This window comes from Gobio gobio, assembly GCF_949357685.1.
Source record: "Gobio gobio genome assembly, chromosome: 5".
In the NCBI taxonomy this organism is placed as follows: Eukaryota; Metazoa; Chordata; class Actinopteri; order Cypriniformes; family Gobionidae; genus Gobio; species Gobio gobio.
Window position 1 is genome coordinate 14,063,035 of NC_137101.1, and position 19,010 is coordinate 14,082,044.

At 37.7% G+C, this 19,010-nt stretch overlaps 1 protein-coding gene across 1 annotated transcript in view; it reads left to right on the plus strand.

Annotated features, from left to right (window-relative positions):
- Window positions 1-3,689: 3,689 nt before the first annotated feature.
- cry1a (cryptochrome circadian regulator 1a) overlaps window positions 3,690-19,010 on the plus strand; it is an 18,231-nt gene continuing 2,910 nt past the window's right edge. Inside the window, exons 1-9 of the mRNA XM_079817494.1 lie at window positions 3,690-4,891; window positions 13,504-13,612; window positions 13,846-13,988; window positions 15,811-15,995; window positions 16,171-16,259; window positions 16,343-16,483; window positions 16,584-16,895; window positions 16,987-17,138; window positions 18,523-18,725. Coding sequence (XP_079673620.1) covers window positions 4,734-4,891; window positions 13,504-13,612; window positions 13,846-13,988; window positions 15,811-15,995; window positions 16,171-16,259; window positions 16,343-16,483; window positions 16,584-16,895; window positions 16,987-17,138; window positions 18,523-18,725 — 1,492 coding nt within the window. The 5' untranslated portion in view covers window positions 3,690-4,733. The remainder of the gene's footprint in view (window positions 4,892-13,503; window positions 13,613-13,845; window positions 13,989-15,810; window positions 15,996-16,170; window positions 16,260-16,342; window positions 16,484-16,583; window positions 16,896-16,986; window positions 17,139-18,522; window positions 18,726-19,010) is intronic.

Genomic DNA, 19,010 nt, shown 5'->3' on the forward strand with positions numbered 1-19,010 from the left:
GATGTGTTTGTTGTCAAACTCAAAAATGTGTACATTTTTAATGATAAAAAATTCCATTATTTTATTAAAAAAAGTTAATGATTGTATTTTATTGACAAAATATTTTAGTTTGTCATGGATATTTTTTTGATTATATCAGGTAAGATTTTAAGCTGTTATATGGTCATGTTACATTATGCCCCTCAAATGTTACAATGTACTCCACCTATGGGGCATGTTGTCACATTTCACTTCCATTCTTTAGGGGTAAATCAAGAAAAAATCATATACTGGATAAATGAAACAAAACCACATAATTGTACCAGACATGTGGGAAAAAATAAATACTCTGAACCCCAAGTGGATTTACACAAACTGAGACAGTCAAAAAGCGTTAGGTTGTGCCCCGCTCTCCCCCTACTACTAATTCTATTAGTACTGCAGTGCATTATTAGACTTTTATTCATATTTCATCCATTCTATGTATTTTAAATACCTTAGTTATGCACTACGCATGTGAATAAATCAGCGTGCAGCAGCAGCAGGCTGGGATGCAGAGGTTGTCCTCCTTAATTGAGATTTCTCCTTCACATGTTCTTCCATGATTGCTTGTTGCCTGGAAACACAAAGGCGGCAATGTATTTGGTTCCAATGCATAACTCACATAAGAATTCCATCTTATGGATATTCAGAAACCATTACGGTTATATCAGGATGAAAAGAGCAAGTATGAATAAGAAATGTGTAATTAAGTCTAGATCTCCAGGTTCATTCCTCATCTGGAAGGTTTAATTTGGTTATACAAATACTACGGTTAATGTTATATGCTTGGCGATAAATTGCATAAGTAACTTCACACATTCAGACATTTTTCAAGATGCCATTCCACTGCAACAGCAAAATTCATACATAAATAATGCTGCATAGAAAGAAAAATGATGGTGGAGATGTAAATATGCTTACAGCCATTTAAATAAATTATATTAGTGGTAGTTTAAATAGATTAAATATATGATATTTAGGAATTTGTAATGTACTATTATAAAATTATTTTCCAATTCAATTATCAAATTATTATCAGATAGGGGAAATAGAAATATAAGTTAAAAATGACTTGCTTTTAAAAAAGTGTAACATGCATTTCATAACATATTGAATTACAGGCAAAGTGCACACAAACAAGTAATTCATAATGGACGCTCTTCTGATTTTTATGCTTCTCAGACCTATAGAGCATAGGTCTGAGAAGCATAAAAATCAGAAGAGCATCCATTATGAATTACTTGTTTGTGTGCACTTTGCCTGTAATTCAATATATATAGGACATCAAAGCTTACTCACTGATGCAGGTCTGAACTGAAAGAGGAGTTGGACACATATCAGTTTTTTATTATTTATTTTTTACTAATGATCAACACTGGGTAACAAATCGTGCTTTCTAAATACAGCTGTGCTTAATGCTTAAGTGTACACAGCCCTTGAAAAACCTGTAAGATATTTATCATGTTTAAAACATGAGTGATCATAAATAGTTCCATTACATTATCCACAAGACAAAATAACTGAAATTATAAAAATGATCTTGTTCAAAAAAGCACACATCCTTGGTTCAATGTGTTAAATGTGCAGAGTATGCTGGGAAAGCAAAGACCTTTCAGGATGATGATTCATCAGCCAATGTGTTATTATAGGAAATAAATAGAAACATTTGCTAATTTAGCTGTTACACTATCCGCTTGTTAAGTCGTGACGTAAGGAACGCCGTTTCTGGGTCCAAGCCTCAACTCGTTTCACTTGAGAATGCCATCAACGGCCGTTTATGAGCGCTATTTATTCATATTTAATATCAAACATTTTAAAAACTTAAACATTTTAAATACTTACAGTCTACACAACAGTCTCTGTGCTAACAGCATCACAGACATTAATATTTTAACAATTTATAAAAGATGAATCACTGTCTGGCCATCTAGAATTTTGGTATTGAGATAAAGATTATGATTATAACTTTTTTTTAGAATTACATCACATTGTGCGTGTGTAGATTAGCACAGTTTGTTGTTTTTCTTGAGGTGTGAGATAGAGCGTTTGGACCCGGAAGCGCTGTCGCGTGACTTCAGACTTAACAACCGGATAAACCTAACGCTCAAAATAATTGGCTTGAGTAGAGCCAACTCAAATTAAACAAATTAGTTCAATCAATTAATTTTTATGAGTATTTAGAACTTTCTTTTACTTTTGAGTTCACAAAACTGACACATTTGAAGTAATCTGAATTGTAATTGTTTTGAGTTTTATGAACATGTTTCTTTTAATTTAGACAAACCTAAATTTAACTGAAACTGGGCTGGGATTTATATTCCCTCAAAAGGTAGAGTAAATGCTAAAATTAATGTTTTGCTATCTTAGTTTATTTAGAAGAGTTTCTGTTATGTAAATGGACTGCACTGTAAATGCAGTCCAGTCCATTATGTTGTGTTTTTTGGGGGGTTTACATCATGGTGACGAGTGGAGCATGAGCTTAGTTTGAGAACAGATATATGTTAAATGTTCTATATTGATGTCCTCATTCAGCAAGTGCTATAATGCAATCAAAGCATTGTGTTATCTATATTAGCAAGGTAGCATTTACTGAATAAGCTAGTTAGTCAATGTGTTATTATAGGAAATAAATAGAAACATTTGCTAATTTAGTTGTTATACACTATAAACCTAACGCTCAAAATAATTGGTTTGAGTAGAACCAACTCAAACGAAACAAATTAGTTCAATCAATTAACTTATGAGTATTTAGACATTTATTTTACTTTTGAGTTCACAAAACTTTTTTAAGTAATCTGAATTGTTTCATTGTTTTGAGTTTTATGAACTTGTTTCTTTTAATTTAGACAAAGCTAAATTTAACTGAAACTGGGCTGGGATACATTCACCATTCACTCAAAAGGGAGAGTAAATGTTAAAATGAAGTGTTATTTAATGTTTTGCTATCTTAGTTTAGAAGAGTTTCTATTATATTGTGTGTTATACATGGTGACAATTGGAGCATGAGCTAATTTTAAGAACAGATATATGTTAAATGTTCTATATTGATGTCCTCATTCAGCAAGTCCTATACTATGCTAATGCTATCAAATCAAAGCAAAGCATTGTGTTATCTATATTAGCAAGGTAGCATTTACTGAATTAGCTAGTTAAAGCTAGCCAAGTTTCAACTACTAAAACGTTGATCAATTTAAATGTATGAATTAGCGCCAGTGGTTTCAAACCTGTCCACGAAGCCCCCCCTCCTTACATATAAGAAACCCTGAAGACCCCACCATAGCCATTCATCAATAGTGCTGAGATTAGATTTAGTGTCATCTATGGTCAGGAGAGAGAAAAATAAGGTGGGATGGGGCATAATAATCAATAACAAAATGCAATTTTGCTTAAAAAGTATAAACAGGACCAGGAACATGACCAGAACTGTATGCATGCAGATGTCTGATGCAAACAAAGCGCAAAAAATACATTTCTGCCAACAGAAAAGTAAAGAAAAGGTGTTTTTGACAGCACGACTCAACAGCGCCTTCCTGCTTCAGAAAAGAACAGCGCACTGACACGAGCTTGATCATGTCGCTTCCCATGTGCTTATCCGGGTACTTAAGCTCCAGCCAATCAGCTTCAAGGATTGTAACTAAAGTCCTTAACTGTCTTTATGGGATGGAAATGTGTATATCAAGCCTTGCAGGGTTTATATATGCAAACTCCGAGCAGAGTTTGCATAGACACGATTTATAACAATTATACGAATTTATTAATCGTTTTTTATATATATATGAACATTTTTGACATTGCTGTTGTGTGAATATTAACATAGACGATAAAGTGTAATCATCATTCACATTTATGAAATGAAGAACATTTCATAAGGTATAACAGGTTAGTGTATTTTAGTCAATCACACCCTGAGCTCACCAAAGGAACGTGACTGAGGACCAGCTACGTCATACCAGGGCTGGACAAAACAGAACGCGCTTCTTCATGCGCGCAATCATCGAGGTGGAGCCAAGGCGAGACTGGCCGAGAGTGTGTGGAACCTTCTCCGTGGGAAAATATTTTAAAGTTTATGTAACGTTGAGGGGAAACAATCAAGACACGTAGGATACCTAACGCGAAGTCTCTTTTCATGCGGGACATTTCTTTATTTTGCGACAGTTGCCTGTAACGCGGTTACGAGGGGCTCGACCCAATATACATTTTTACATAATCGCGCTGATTTGGGCTCGCACGTCGGACTCCTTTGACTTCAGCTGGAAGACCACGCGCACTGACATTGAAGAGAACTCAAAGCTAAACTTGCTCTACATGCGACATATAAAATAAATACAGTATTATTGATTATTTGGGGTAATTCAGAAAAAACAAGTTATACAACAGGGAAGTGTACTTTGCGTTGCGTCCTGGTCCTAAAGCCGGTCGTGTATTCGGCTGTTGCGCGGTTATCCAGCGCGTGCCCCAATGCTTCAACTGTGGTCGTGTGCCAAATCACTATACGTAATGATGGAAAGTGTTTTGTTAGAGCAAGGCTAATTATTTTGTCACCCCCGGAGATAATTTGAACGCGCATTTGCAGTGACATTATCAGAATACTTCTTGTTTTTTACGCATTTGAAAGCGGTTTCTTCTTTGGAGTGTAGTAGAGCAACGTGAAGGAGACTTGTATCCCATCACCCCAGCATACTAAAAACGGTTGAAGGGACTTAAGTGGAGTAATGGTGGTAAACACGGTCCACTGGTTCAGGAAGGGCTTGCGGCTCCACGACAATCCATCACTCAGAGACTCCATCCAGGGAGCGCACAATGTCCGCTGTGTGTACATCCTTGACCCATGGTTCGCCGGATCATCGAACGTCGGGATCAGCAGGTGGAGGTAAAGGACCAGGATGCCAAATAATAAAATATATGTGCTTGCAATGCATTACAAGATCATGTTTGGAGTAGCTAACAAGGATGACACACACACGCACACACACCACCTGTTACTAAACATTATATTCTACTGTACTTCATTGCATTCTTTTATGATTGTTTTGATTCTGTTCATCTTTTCCACATGCATTCTATTTTATTCTACTATAGTTTTTCTATTCTGTTTCTGTCTATTCTACATCTATTCTATCATAATCTAATTCTGACTTTTGTGAAAGATTCTATCCATTCCATTTTATTGTTTTCTTTTTTTCTTTCAAAATGCAAGTTATTATTACAGTAATTTCAACATTCCCTTACATTTGAATGGTACCCATCAAGACAATCAACAATTGGTCACATTGGCTGAAAGAAAAAAAACTAAATATGTGAAACAGAAATTACATCCATAATAGTAGTATGAAATATTAAAAGGAAAAAAAGGGACATAAAAGACATCTATTGTGGTAACAATACAATATGTTGCAAAATAATGTAAGCTATTACGGTAATACAGCCTTTTTGTAATTCAATAAACTATATAGTTATATATTTATTACTCAGTGGGTAGATTGGGGACCCTATCCGCCTATTAGTTTTGACTTAATTTATCATTTTATGTTTTGTTTTCTAATTCTATTATAATCTGTTTAATCTACTATCTATTCTACTCCATACTATTCAAAGCTACAGCTGCTAATCTATTCTATGTTTCAATTCTATTCTATCACAATGGCATAAATAGCAATTAACCTCCATTATTTGAAATATGCATAGTATAATTTATAACTCTTCAGGTAAACTATTAACAGTCTAAAAGTATAGTAAGAACAACATGCATTGGACTTGTAGACTTTGCTTTTAACAGAGACATTTTACACATTTTAGCTGGAGATCAAATGAGTGACTGGTTGCTATTATATCTCTGAATTACTAGAGAAAAAACTAGTATGTTTTGTAACTTGTTGAGTCTACTGACTGGTTGAGCAAGGTCCAATTAGCGGCTTATGGCAGGACACTTCTGAAGTGGTTTCTAAATGACAGTGATCAGTGAAACACTGATTCAAACCTTGTCAAGGGCTGAATCCAAAATCGCCCTTATGCCCTTAAATAGGGCACTATTTGAGGGGATAGCCATTTGTAGTGGTGTCCGAAATTTATTGAGCGCACTCATTCAATCCCACATTGCACCGCAATAACGAATGTACGGCCGATGTACACACAACGGCTGTCCGAATTTGCTCACTTGTTTTCATTCACTCCTTCAAGTGAACTGTATTAGTGGACTAAAGGGAATAGTGATTGAGGGTTAAGGGGGCGATTTCAGATTCAGCCAAGGTTTATATGTACGACTAGCCTGACAAACCAGACCCACATTAAGATGTTGGGTCTGGGAACTCCCCATTGGCAGGGCTCAATCCGAGGGGCGGGATAAACGGTTGTCTTTCAAATTCCCTCTGCACGCAATAGGATTGCTCTACAACCAACCAGAGCAACGAAGAAGGTGAACGGAGCTAGTTGATAGATTAAACTTTCGCCGTATCCGGTCGGCAAAACTCTGTATACATCTTCCTTTCTTAAGAATGACTTCAATGCCGTTCTTTGTTCTTTTCTCAAAGAAAATCTTGACTCCAAGTCTTCCAGAGTCACGGCCAAAGCCGATTGGAAAGGCTGTTCGCCAGCTTCTTTGTTTACGAGTAGCATGCGGAACCGCTGCAACTCTGCCGTCATTATGTTAAGCCCGCCCACCGACTCTATACACGATGTGATTGGCCTGACCAGAGTTTGGTTTTTCCAGCTCGCAATTCAACGGAGAGTTGCTAGACGCCCTGGCCGCAAATTAGATTTGCTGCCGCTAGGGTGCACCTAGATTTCTAGGCTAATGTACAGCTATTTTGGTTTCCAAAGAGGAGCCAAAATATCTTTTAACATCTTCATAAACTTTTTCTGACCACTGTCAGGGAGTTCTAAATAATGCTCAGAAGCATTGAGCATATTGAAACTGTATTTGCATAGATGAAAAGCTAAACAAATGCTTAAGTTACAGTCTCTGTTTTGAGTCCTTAAAGGGTTAGTTCACCCAAAAATAAAAATTCTGTCATGAATTACTCGCCCTCATCATGTCGTTCCAAACCTGTAAGACTTTCGTTCATCTTCAGAACACAAATGAAGATCTTTTTAATGAAATCTGAGAGCTTTCTGTCCCTCCGTTGACATGCAACTAACACTTTGACGCTTCAAAAAGTTCATAAAGAGATCGTAAAACTAATCCATGTGAACTGAGTGGTTTAGTCGAAATTTCATGATCGCTTTATATTATAAACAGATTAAATTTTAGGCTTTTAGGCTCAGATTTAATCAAAAAGATATTCATTTGTGTTCTGAAGATGAATGAAAGTCTTACGGGTTTGAAACGATGTGAGGGTGAGTAATTAATGTCACAATTCTCATTGTTAGGTGAACTATCCTTTAACTACAAGCGATATTACATTATACAGACCCCTGCATTAGTTAACCACACCCATGCTTGCTTACTACTTTTCTCTTAAACTCTTCAAGGTATAGTTACTCCATAAACAAAAGTTATGTAATTATTTACTCACCCTCATGTCGTTCCAAACTGTTTGACTTTCCAATATCGAACACAAAATGAGTTTTGAAGAATGTTCATGCTGCTCTCATCCTTACAATGAAAGTGGAAGAGAACCTGGGACTGTAAACGGCAAAAACGACAAAAAATATAAGTCTTCGAAAGTCACATGATAGCCTTAAATGATGAAATATTGACTCATTAATTGTATGGACAAGAGCAGCTTAGACATTCTATAAATGTCTCCTCATGTGACCCACGTTAGAAAGACATCGGTTTGGGAAAAAGGAGGATGAGTAAATGAGTTTCTGTGCTTGTGTTTTCCAATGCTTTTTAACCATGTGCAAGATATCTAAACACTACAGCAAATGGTGTGTGCATATCTATCGGTTTCTGTAAATGTGTGTTCACACACTTGAGGCAAGGCCAACTGCTGGACAGCACAGGTGATCTGATTGTTTTCTGTGATAATTGAACAGGGTTAAGTGTCTCCCGCCTTTATCCGCTGTCTTGTATCTCCATTGTGTTGGGATCAGAAATGGGTTAGTGTATTATATAGGTTATATACAAAATGCTTAGTAACATGCTCAGCCGTGGTGACCTACTTTATTCACCATGGTATCAAAATAAGCTCTGATAGGACCCATCTAGTTTGAACCGGGGAAGATAGATGGGGAAATTTACAAATGTTTACAAGATATAAAATTATAATTGAATTTACAAAATATAAAATAATAAACAAATCAAAATATAATTTGTATTTTGTATTTTTATGCCTGTTTGGTTATTGCAAGTATATTTGCTCCCATACTGGCTCTGTAAAATGTGGTTATATATTATGACATATTATTAAAATATTGAGGGATCTACCGGTATATCTGTAGAACTGACTGCTAACATACACCACACATTTGATTTGACTTCAATTTGAACTTGTTGCACTATATTATCTCTGCAATCATTACAACAATGCTGCCGCTAGTCATATAACATGATACTGTGGTGTTCTCTGACCAAATGATCCGGGTTCTGTTTGTGTGTCACTGGATCAGATGACGAGGGGACAACTGTCTTTGATTCAAATCATAGGGCAGCGAGTCAATGACAAGAGAGGGAGGCTGCGTTTCCTGTGAGGACATGCGTAGCAGGCAGGATCGTACAACAGTACAGAAATAAAAGGACATGTTTTGGTCATTTGTAATCACTGATATATAGTGAGATCCAAAAATGAGAGATGTCAGGATTATGGTTAGTTTAATTTTCTTCTGTTTAAGATCTAGTCATGGTTTTCTTTGTCTCTGTCCTGCCTGTGTTCTAGGGGCCGTTTACATGACACAGTTTTCAACTAAACCTGAAAAACACAAACTGGGGCGGCGGTACCCTATGGTACAAAAGTGAAAAGGTACTTTTTTGTACCTTGTTTACCCCGAAATGGTACTTTAAAAGTACATATTAATACCGTTTCACTTTTGTACCTTAGGGTACTGCTCCAGTCACAGTGCTGTAGCTTTTCTTCTGACAGTTTTACTTTTATAATCTCCTTGTAAACTACAAAAAGATGAATTTGTGAAAACGGTGGCGTCAAGCGCATGCTTATTACGTGTTCAGTCTGTATGTGCGTAGTTTTTGTTTGCAAAGTGACATCGCCAACTTCCGGCCTGGCATGAAAACAGCGTTTTTAATCATTTTCATGTGAACGGGAATCATTTTGACAATGTTGCCGTCTTTACACAAAAAAACGCCAAGGAAAAGCTTTTCCGTTTTTAGTACACCGCTGTCGTGTAAATGTACCTTTAGTTAACCTTCCTTCAGTTTTCTGTTCCTATCACTCATCAGTCGTCATGGTGACAGGTTGTCACACCTGGTTCTTGTTGAGTTGCTCATAATCTCATGTATTTAATGCTGCCTTCACGTACTATCGGAAATGTCATAATTCCCACTTCAGAAGTCGTGATTGCGAGCTTGTTGCATTCAAGTGCTTAGTTGTCGGAATGCACAGGAATCATGGAGGACACCAGGTTTATTCTTGCCTATTTATTGTGAAAACCATATAAACATTTACGATGCTATCCAGATAGTCCACTTTCTGACAAATCTGTAATTTCGGTCAAATGCGGGCTATTTTCGCTTTGTATAAAACATACAATACGCTTCAAATGGTTACTTGTATATGTAAATATGCACTACATTAATGACAAGACAAGATGATCTAGCTGTTTTGGGGAAAAACGAATAAATCATACCTGTCAAGGTAGTAGTTCTCCTCGCCATAATGTTCAAAGTTTATGGCACGCCCATCTTGGGAATTTGGGCGTAAAAATGATTTCCGAACTTCCCAGTGGTAAACACGACATCATGTGCAATTTTTACCTAGGAAGCTAGTATTTACGATAGCACGTGAAGGCAGCATAAGCCCACAGTTTGTTCAGTTCCTTGTTCAGTGATGTGTTATCATATGTGTTTAAGCTGTTGCATTGCTGTTTAGATTTATTCTTTTTTACGCTTTTTATTTTATTGAGTTAAATAAAGTATCTTGAAATGGCAAGCGATCAATTTCCTCATCTCTTTCAACTCTACGCGTGGGATCTTTGTCTATTTAAACCTGGAATAAACATTTTTAAACCATTCAAAATGATGACGCAAAAAGGAACATTTCAGATTCTGCATTATTTCTAGACTTTTGGCCCCCACTGTCTTAGTTGAGCTACTTCACAGGGTTTTTGACAGCCGTGCAGACACAGCTGCTGCCATTCAGATATATCAAAGTTTGTATTGTGCGCTGAATCCTGCTACACGTGGACTGTATTAATTAGGGAATTTTTCCTGTGTTTACATACACTATTGTTCAAAAGATTAGAGTCAGTAAGAATTTTTGGTAACACTAGTTTAGGGTCCAATCCTCACTGTTAGCTAGTTGCTTAATAGCATGCATATTACTAGGATATTGGCTGTTTATTAGTACTTATAAAGCACTTATTCTGCATGACCTACATCCCTTAATCCTTCACAATAACTTAACTTAACAACTACCTTACTAACTATTAATAAGCAGTAACTAGTTTATTGAGTTTGAGGCAAAAGCTGTAGTTTATAGTTATTAGTGAAAATTAGACCCTAAACTAAAGTTTGACCAAGGATATAATGCAACATTTTATAAATATGAATGACGCTGCTTACCCATGATTTTAGGGCATTGCCAGGGAGGTTTTATGTGTTTGTTGTTCGTTGCTAGGTGGTTGCTTTCTGTCCCAAGTCAACATGGCTCAGGTCCTACTATATTATAGTAATTCATCTGGCTTTTTCAGAAGTTCATCAGAAGACCATGATGAATCATCCTCAAACAGACCGTAATCCATGTGACACTAAATAAATGTTTGATTGATCACTCTGTAGAGCACCAGGCCACTTCCTCAGCATCTTTTGGTTAGTTTATAGTCCAGGCAGAAACATCACCATCATATGTCAGTCATATAGATTATGAGTTTTAAGAACAAAATGGATTTTGTACTAAAATGATAAAATCTCAAAAGTTAAAGGAAATCCTGCACAGTATCGATACTTACAAAAGAAATCGAAACTTTTTATTGGCAACGTTTCGATATTATGACCTTCATCAGGCATACAAATACTAAAATGATACAAAACTGTCATGCCAAGACACATTAAGTGTCTGCTCTGCACTAAGACCCAGACAGGAATCCTTGAAATGCAAATTGCATAACATTCTTTTGTCTGACTGTGTGATAACCACAGTTTTAGAGAGATTTAATTTGAGATTTAGTATAGTTTGGCCAGGATTAGCAGAGTCATCTGGGGGTTGAGAAGAGGTTAGCTTTGGAGGCTGGAGCTTTCCTCTTACTCAGCATTTAAGGTTATGCGAGATCCTGCAGACAATAGGAACTGGGTTTCTGGGTCAACAACACACTGCATTATGGCCAAGTGCTCTTCAGATGGCTGCTGCTTCCTATTTTAAAAGATCTATTGGGTTTTCTGTAGCAATTTTCAACAGCACTACGCCAAAAAAATGTTCTGTACAATCAATTAGCGATCAAATCGCTCACATGGCGTGGTTCTTTATAATGAGCCAATCTGCCAATGGGCAAATCAGATTGAAAAGTTAAATCTTGAATCATTCAGACAACTCCCTATTTCACTGAATCAACATATTATTCCGTACATCACAGCTGCCATTCTTAAAAAGTGAATGAATAAATCTTTGGTGCAGGTAGCTCTACATTGTTGACGGGATGAGAGATGAAAGATACCTCAAATAGTGCAACATTGTAGTCTTACACTGAAGGAGGGAACCAAATAATATCTCATATGGCCTATTTTGACTTGGACCAGTAAGCAACCACCCAAAACACTATTAACCCCATAGTAAAACATTAAAAACCACTCGGAACACATTAGCAACCTTGCATCAATGCCCCCAGCAACCACCCACAGCATTCCCGATGGCAAATTTTACACAGGACTGCACCGCTCATAGTTTATTCAGTAAATGTACAGTATATTCCTGTAGCTCAACTGTATGAGCATGGTGGTAGCAATGCCAAGGACGCATAATTGTAAAGGTCAAGTCTTTTTTTACAAGGTACCAGGTTGAGGATTATATAATCACCAGATTTTTTCCAAGCGATTAGCGGCATCAAAACTTAGAATTTTGTTAATGGCAGTGAATTTCAGTTTTGTGAATGGCAATTATACTGCAAAAATGCTTTTCTTATTTAGTATTTCTGTCTCGTTTCTGGTCTAAATATCTAAAAATTCTTAAATCAAGATGCATTTACTAGATAAGTAAAATGACATAAGATATTTTTTCTTGTTTTCTCAGAAGAAAACCCCAAATGAAGTGAGTTTTTGCTTGAAACAAGTACAATTATCTGTCCATGGGGTAAGAAAAATAAGCTTGTTTCTGTTTGAAATCTTGTCTTTTTAAACTTGAAACAAGCTTATTTTTCTTACCCCATGGACAGATAATTATACTTGTTTCAAGCAAAAACCCACTTCATTTGGGGGGGGGGGGGTTTCTCAGAAAACAAGAAACAATATCTTATGTCATTTTACTTATCTAGTAAATGCATCTTGATTTAAGAATGTTTTAAATATTTAGACTAGAAACGAGACAAAAATACTAAGTAAGAAAAGCATTTTTTGCAGTATTTGTAGCAAAGCAAGTTGATACAGATGAGCAGAACTACTCAAAACGGATTACTTCTGGACGGTCACAAATTCAGATATTGTCTATATATTGAAGGTTGAGCTGGCTGGAAGTCAGGTGAATGGATTCAGGGTCATTGGAGTGCATCTCTTGTATAATTGAGTGTCTGTAGCTGCACAATGACAGCTATATAAGGACGGCTATATAAGTTTTAATGGCAGCTTTCTGCTTAATAATAATATCAGTGTTCACTTAGCAGTTTCTTTCACTGTAAGCATGGCTCTTTGTTAGTAATCATGCCAATGCTGTCAAGCTGACTAAGGCATTCTGTATGTCCTATGTTTTGCCCCATTTTCCAAAGCAGGAATGGAGTAATTAATCTATTATCATATTGGAATGTATTGCAATATACTGAATCATGACATATGATTAATCAAACTAAAATGTGTTTAAAAATAGCATGTTTAAATTGAAGAAAATTCTTTATCATTAAAAACCGAGTTTGAATGCTTAGGAAAAAAAATAGAATTAGATTTTAATGTTAATTATTAAAAAGTTGGTTAAAAACTTTTGCAATGCACTGTAGCTTCAGCAAGTAATTATCTATAATTATAGCCATTATTCTGCCAGTGGATAGTTATTTTTTACCCTATCCTTGTTCAATGCCTTGCCCTCTTTGACATGTTTTACAATTCAGTATATTCTGTTGCTGCAATAGTTATTGTGAGTAGACCTGCCTTATTGTTAGATTTATATAATGTGCATGATATTATTTGTCAGTATGTGGCTATAAATACATGTCATGTCTCTTGTTGCTCAGGTTTTTACTGCAGTGTTTGGAAGACTTGGACGCCAGCCTCCGCAAACTCAATTCACGACTCTTCGTTATCCGTGGCCAACCCACCGATGTCTTCCCCAGGCTGTTCAAGGTTTGCAATTTCAACTGACTGAATTGTTAGATTTCTAAAGTAATAATGCACCAGGATAACTTTTCTGGATTAGATGCAATATGACTGAGGCAAAAACAATATATTTTGTCCTTTAAATAGCATTTTACATCTAATCATCCATATATTTTGAGACTTGGCTCTCAATCTACATTGTGTGTCTATGGGTGAATCTTTTACGCCCCCCTAATAGTATGTTTTTGAAACGTGTCCAGGAGTGGAACATTACTCGTCTGTCCTACGAGTATGACTCAGAGCCATTTGGAAAGGAGCGAGATGCAGCCATCAAGAAGCTGGCCTGTGAGGCAGGTGTGGAGGTGATTGTTCGCATCTCTCACACGCTCTACGATCTGGACAAGTACGTACATCTAAATCCATCCAGCTTTGTTATAACTTTTCCTTCATAATTAATTTGTTTGTAGTATTGACCCTTTGCTAAGCTCCACCCGCCTTGGTTGCCTTAGCTTGCTCAGACAATCAGTACTTTCCTGAAATCAATATGCAAATTAAAGTTAAAAATTAGTTTATAAAGTAATAAAAAAATGTGTTATGTTATTCCTTTGCATTTTGTGCGTACAGAAAACAATGTTGTCAAAATAATCCCCATTCACACGGATCCGAACTAAAAAGGCTGTATTATTCATGCCAGGCCAGTAGTTGGCAATGTCACTTTATAAAGAAACACTACGTGCCTAGTAGGGTTGGGAATCGTGAGAAATTTTCCGGTTCCGGTTCTGGTTCCGCCTAACGATTCCGGTTCCATTAAAATTAACTAATAGTGGTAAAGGAAAAAGGCACAATACGCAACTCAAACAATCCATTTTGTGTTTATTACTTGCTCTAAAATTAATTAACAGGTTGGCAATGTCAAAAAAGTCCTGTACTGTACATATATTACAGTATTGATTAAGCCATTCTTGCAACACATTTTATATATATATATATATATATATATATATATATATATATATATATATATATATATATATATATATATATATATATATATAGGCCTTTCACTATAAATCTGGTATAAGCCCTGTGGCACTCTGTGCTGTAGCAAATGTTTTGTCAAATTGCTAGTGCAGCCTCCTTTGCATGTTATTAACTTTTCACATGTGTTACATTTTGCTTCATTATCATTCATTCTTTGGAAATGAATCCATACTTGTGACTTTCTCTTCGCCATGCTGGTGGTCAACGAGAAAATATCTGACGCAAAACCGTAAATGTGTAGCGCGAGGGCTTTCAGTGCTGAACTGCGTTGCACTCCTGGAAGCGGCAGGCAACGTAATTAATATTCATGATGAGCTGAGCCAGGGTTGCCAGGTTTTCACAACAAAACCCGCACAATTGCTACTCAAAACTAGCCAATTGCATTTCAGGGGGGCTTCTCCGGTAAAATTCGCATTTCCGGGGCTAAATATCACATAATTGAGGTCGCTTCAACCTGCGGACATGAAACACAGCCCGCGTCAACAGTGTTTAAGTAGCCCAATTCCGCGGGACAACCACGGACTTGGCAACACTGGCTGTCACTCGCTATTAAAGGATAGGCTTCCAGCGCTTCGCACACACATTGCACCAGAACCGTTTTCGGAACCGAAACTTAGGAATTTCGCGCGGTTCTGGTATTTTTCAAACATTTTTCAGTTTTGGTTCTGCATAAGAACCGGTTCTCGGTTCCCAACCCTAGTGCCTAGACTGAACACGTAATGCGCATGTGCATGACATTACTGTTTTCACAAATTTGCATTGTTGTAGTTTACATAATAATGGTATAGTTTTCAAAAGTTTGCAATTTCAGGCCTCCAAAACCCTGTTGTCGTGTAAATGAATGGCCAAAATGCATAAAACATTTTCAGTTTTTAGTTGAAAACTCTGTCATGTAAACGCCCCCTAATTTACTTTGGAGCAAATGTAGGTGTTCTTAATGATATTCTCAAGATTTAGCTAGAATATTCCAGTATATTTTGTAAAAAAGTATGTTTGTAACTACCAAAACGCACAGAACTACCATAGATTGACATTAGAATAGATCAAAAGCTTGTCTGATATGGCACATGGCAACAGTTGTTAAGGTACGATTGGTCAGTAACAAATTTAAGGCAGGGCTTAGCAAAGAGTCAACTGTAATGACTTAGATTTTTCTTACTCACTGGTGGATTGTTGTCTCTCAGGATCATTGAGCTGAATGGAGGCCAGTCTCCGCTCACATACAAGCGCTTCCAGACTCTCATCAGCAGAATGGAGGCAGTGGAGATCCCGGCAGAAACAATCACAGCAGAAGTCATGGGGTCGTGCAACACTCCTGTCTCTGATGACCACGATGAGAAGTTCGGAGTTCCTTCTTTGGAAGAGCTTGGTCAGTCTGCTGTCTCTCAAAACAAATCAAATATCTTCAAGCTAAAATGTGTAGCATACTAAAATACTCACCTTCATGAAGTATGTAATACATCCTTAAACAGTTCAAACTGTCTTTACGTTTAAAGGTTTCGATTTTTGAAAAAGTGTAATTGTTGATGCTTTTGCTGAAACAGGCTTTGACACAGAGGGCCTGTCCTCAGCTGTGTGGCCTGGAGGAGAAACAGAGGCCCTCACTCGTCTAGAGAGGCACCTGGAGAGAAAGGTCGGAGACACTCCATAGTCACACATTCACAACTGTAGGATTAATAATATTGGCATCTAAATAACAAATACCTTTATTTCTAGGCTTGGGTGGCCAACTTTGAGCGTCCAAGAATGAATGCCAATTCACTATTGGCCAGTCCCACTGGCTTAAGTCCGTATTTAAGATTCGGCTGCCTCTCCTGTCGACTCTTCTACTTCAAACTCACAGACCTCTACAGAAAGGTCAGTCAAATTATGTTCTTAATGTTAAAACGACTCAGGGAACATGTAGAGTGCTAGCTCAATGATCACTTTTGTTAATTAAATTTTTTTTCCCCTACAGGTCAAAAAGAACAGCTCACCTCCTCTGTCACTTTATGGCCAATTACTGTGGCGTGAATTCTTTTACACGGCCGCCACCAACAACCCACGCTTCGACAAGATGGAAGGCAACCCCATTTGTGTGCAGATCCCGTGGGACAAAAACCCAGAGGCTTTGGCCAAGTGGGCTGAAGGCAGGACGGGTTTCCCCTGGATCGATGCCATCATGACCCAGCTGAGGCAAGAGGGCTGGATCCACCATCTGGCCCGACACGCAGTCGCCTGTTTCCTCACCCGTGGAGACCTGTGGATCAGCTGGGAGGAGGGCATGAAAGTATGAAGTGCTTATTATTGTGATTATTTTAAGTATTTTATTAATAAAACAGACGTTCAGTGGCGGCACTCACATGCATCTGTCTTCGCAGGTCTTTGAGGAGCTGCTGCTGGATGCAGACTGGAGTGTGAATGCAGGAAGCTGGATGTGGCTGTCCTGCAGCTCCTTCTTCCAGCAGTTCTTCCACTGCTACTGTCCCGTGAGCTTTGGCCGACGCACCGACCCCAATGGAGACTACATACGGTGAGTTAGAACAAAGATAAAATGTTAAGCCTCTGGACAAAATATATTTAACTTTCAGCCTCAAAACATTTAGTAAAATTATACATGTCCGGCCTAGGAAAATGTATTCAAAATTTGTTAGATATATAGCATATTGCGTAGTTGCACTTGGAGTATAGCATAGTCAATTTATGCTTTTTCTTGTGAGCTTTTTTGTTTTTAAAAAAAATTTAAAAAGATGGCTGTAGTTTGTCTTTTTTTCCCAAATAATTTTGTCAGATAAATATCTTAAAGTGTAGTGCTTTGTTCTTTCCTCTTATTTAAAATATCTAAAAATCTAGAGTATTATCCACATAATTTGATGGCTTAATCGAACTTGAAGGGACATATTTTACTTACACAATTTCCAGTTGGACAATGAAACCTGGTTTTAGACCACAATCATTTATTAGTATGGTGTAGTAGGGCCTCCTTTTGCGGCCAATATGGCATCACTTAGTCTTGGAAATGACAGATACAAGTCCTTCACAGTGGACAGAGGGGTTTCCAGAACAGTGTCCAGGTCACTATGTGAGACTGGTTGAGGAAAACGTTTTCTGACTTGCTCCTCCGAAATACCCCAAAGTGGCTCTTAAAAAAAATCAAAAATCAAAAAAAATATTTTGATTTGGTGAATGTGCAGGCCATGGGAGATGTTCATCTTCACTTTCATGTTCATCAAACCATTCTGTCACAAGTCTTGTTGTGTGTATTGGTGCCTTATCATGCTGATACACGGCACCCCCTTCAGGGTACAATGTTTGAAACATTATGTGCACATGGTCTTCCAGAATGGTTCGGTAGTCCTTGGCAGTGATGCGCCCATCAAACACATTAGGGAATGCCATGATATTGCAGCCCAAACCATCCGTCCTGTACTTCATTCTGGGCACGCAACAGTCCGGGTGTTAAGCCTCTTTGGAGCTTCTCCACATCGTAACTCCCACGGATATGAGAAAGACAATGAAGGTGGACTTATCAGAGAACAACACATGTTTCACATTGTCCACAGCCCAAGATTTACACTGTTGGCACCAATGAAACCGACATTTGGCATGAGTGACCAAAGGTTTGGCTGTAGCAGCCCGACCATGAATATTGTCTCTGTGGAGCTCCCAACAAACAGGAGAGTCGAGCTGCACAATCTGGGTTTGTACCTGGATATCCCTTTCAGACAGCTTCCTAATGCGTCGACAGTTACTCCTGTCGTTCGTCCTTCGTGGTGGCATTTTCCTGGATACCATAGCTCGCGATACACCACAAAGACTTGCTGTCCTGGTCACAGATAATAGCCAGAAATTGTAATGTTATAATGTAATAGATTACATTATATATGTATATAATGTACTCCCCTTTTCTCTTGAAGGCGATATTTGCCAGTGTTGAGGGGTTTCCCAGCCAAGTATATCTACGACCCCTGGAATGCACCAGAAAGCGTCCAGAAAGCAGCCAAATGTATAATTGGTGTACACTACCCCAAACCCATGGTGCATCATGCAGAGGCAAGCCGCCTCAACATAGAGCGTATGAAACAGATCTACCAGCAACTGTCCTGCTACCATGGCCTGGGTAAGACAGAAACTAAGGGAAATGAAAATGCCACACTAACCCATACCTCGCTCTCGCTATATTGTCCTATAGGTAGCTTCTAAATACTTTTACCTACAAAAACATAATGATGTAAATGTGTTTAATCCTTATGAACTCATACGCTTCTGGATATTGAGGGCAGATTTATGTTATTCATTTTTGAAAGGATTTGCGTAAATTGAATGCGATTTAATGTCTGAATTAGCAGAAACATCGCTGAGAATCTGAAACGAGTTCATTTTTGTCTCTGACTGATGCCTCATT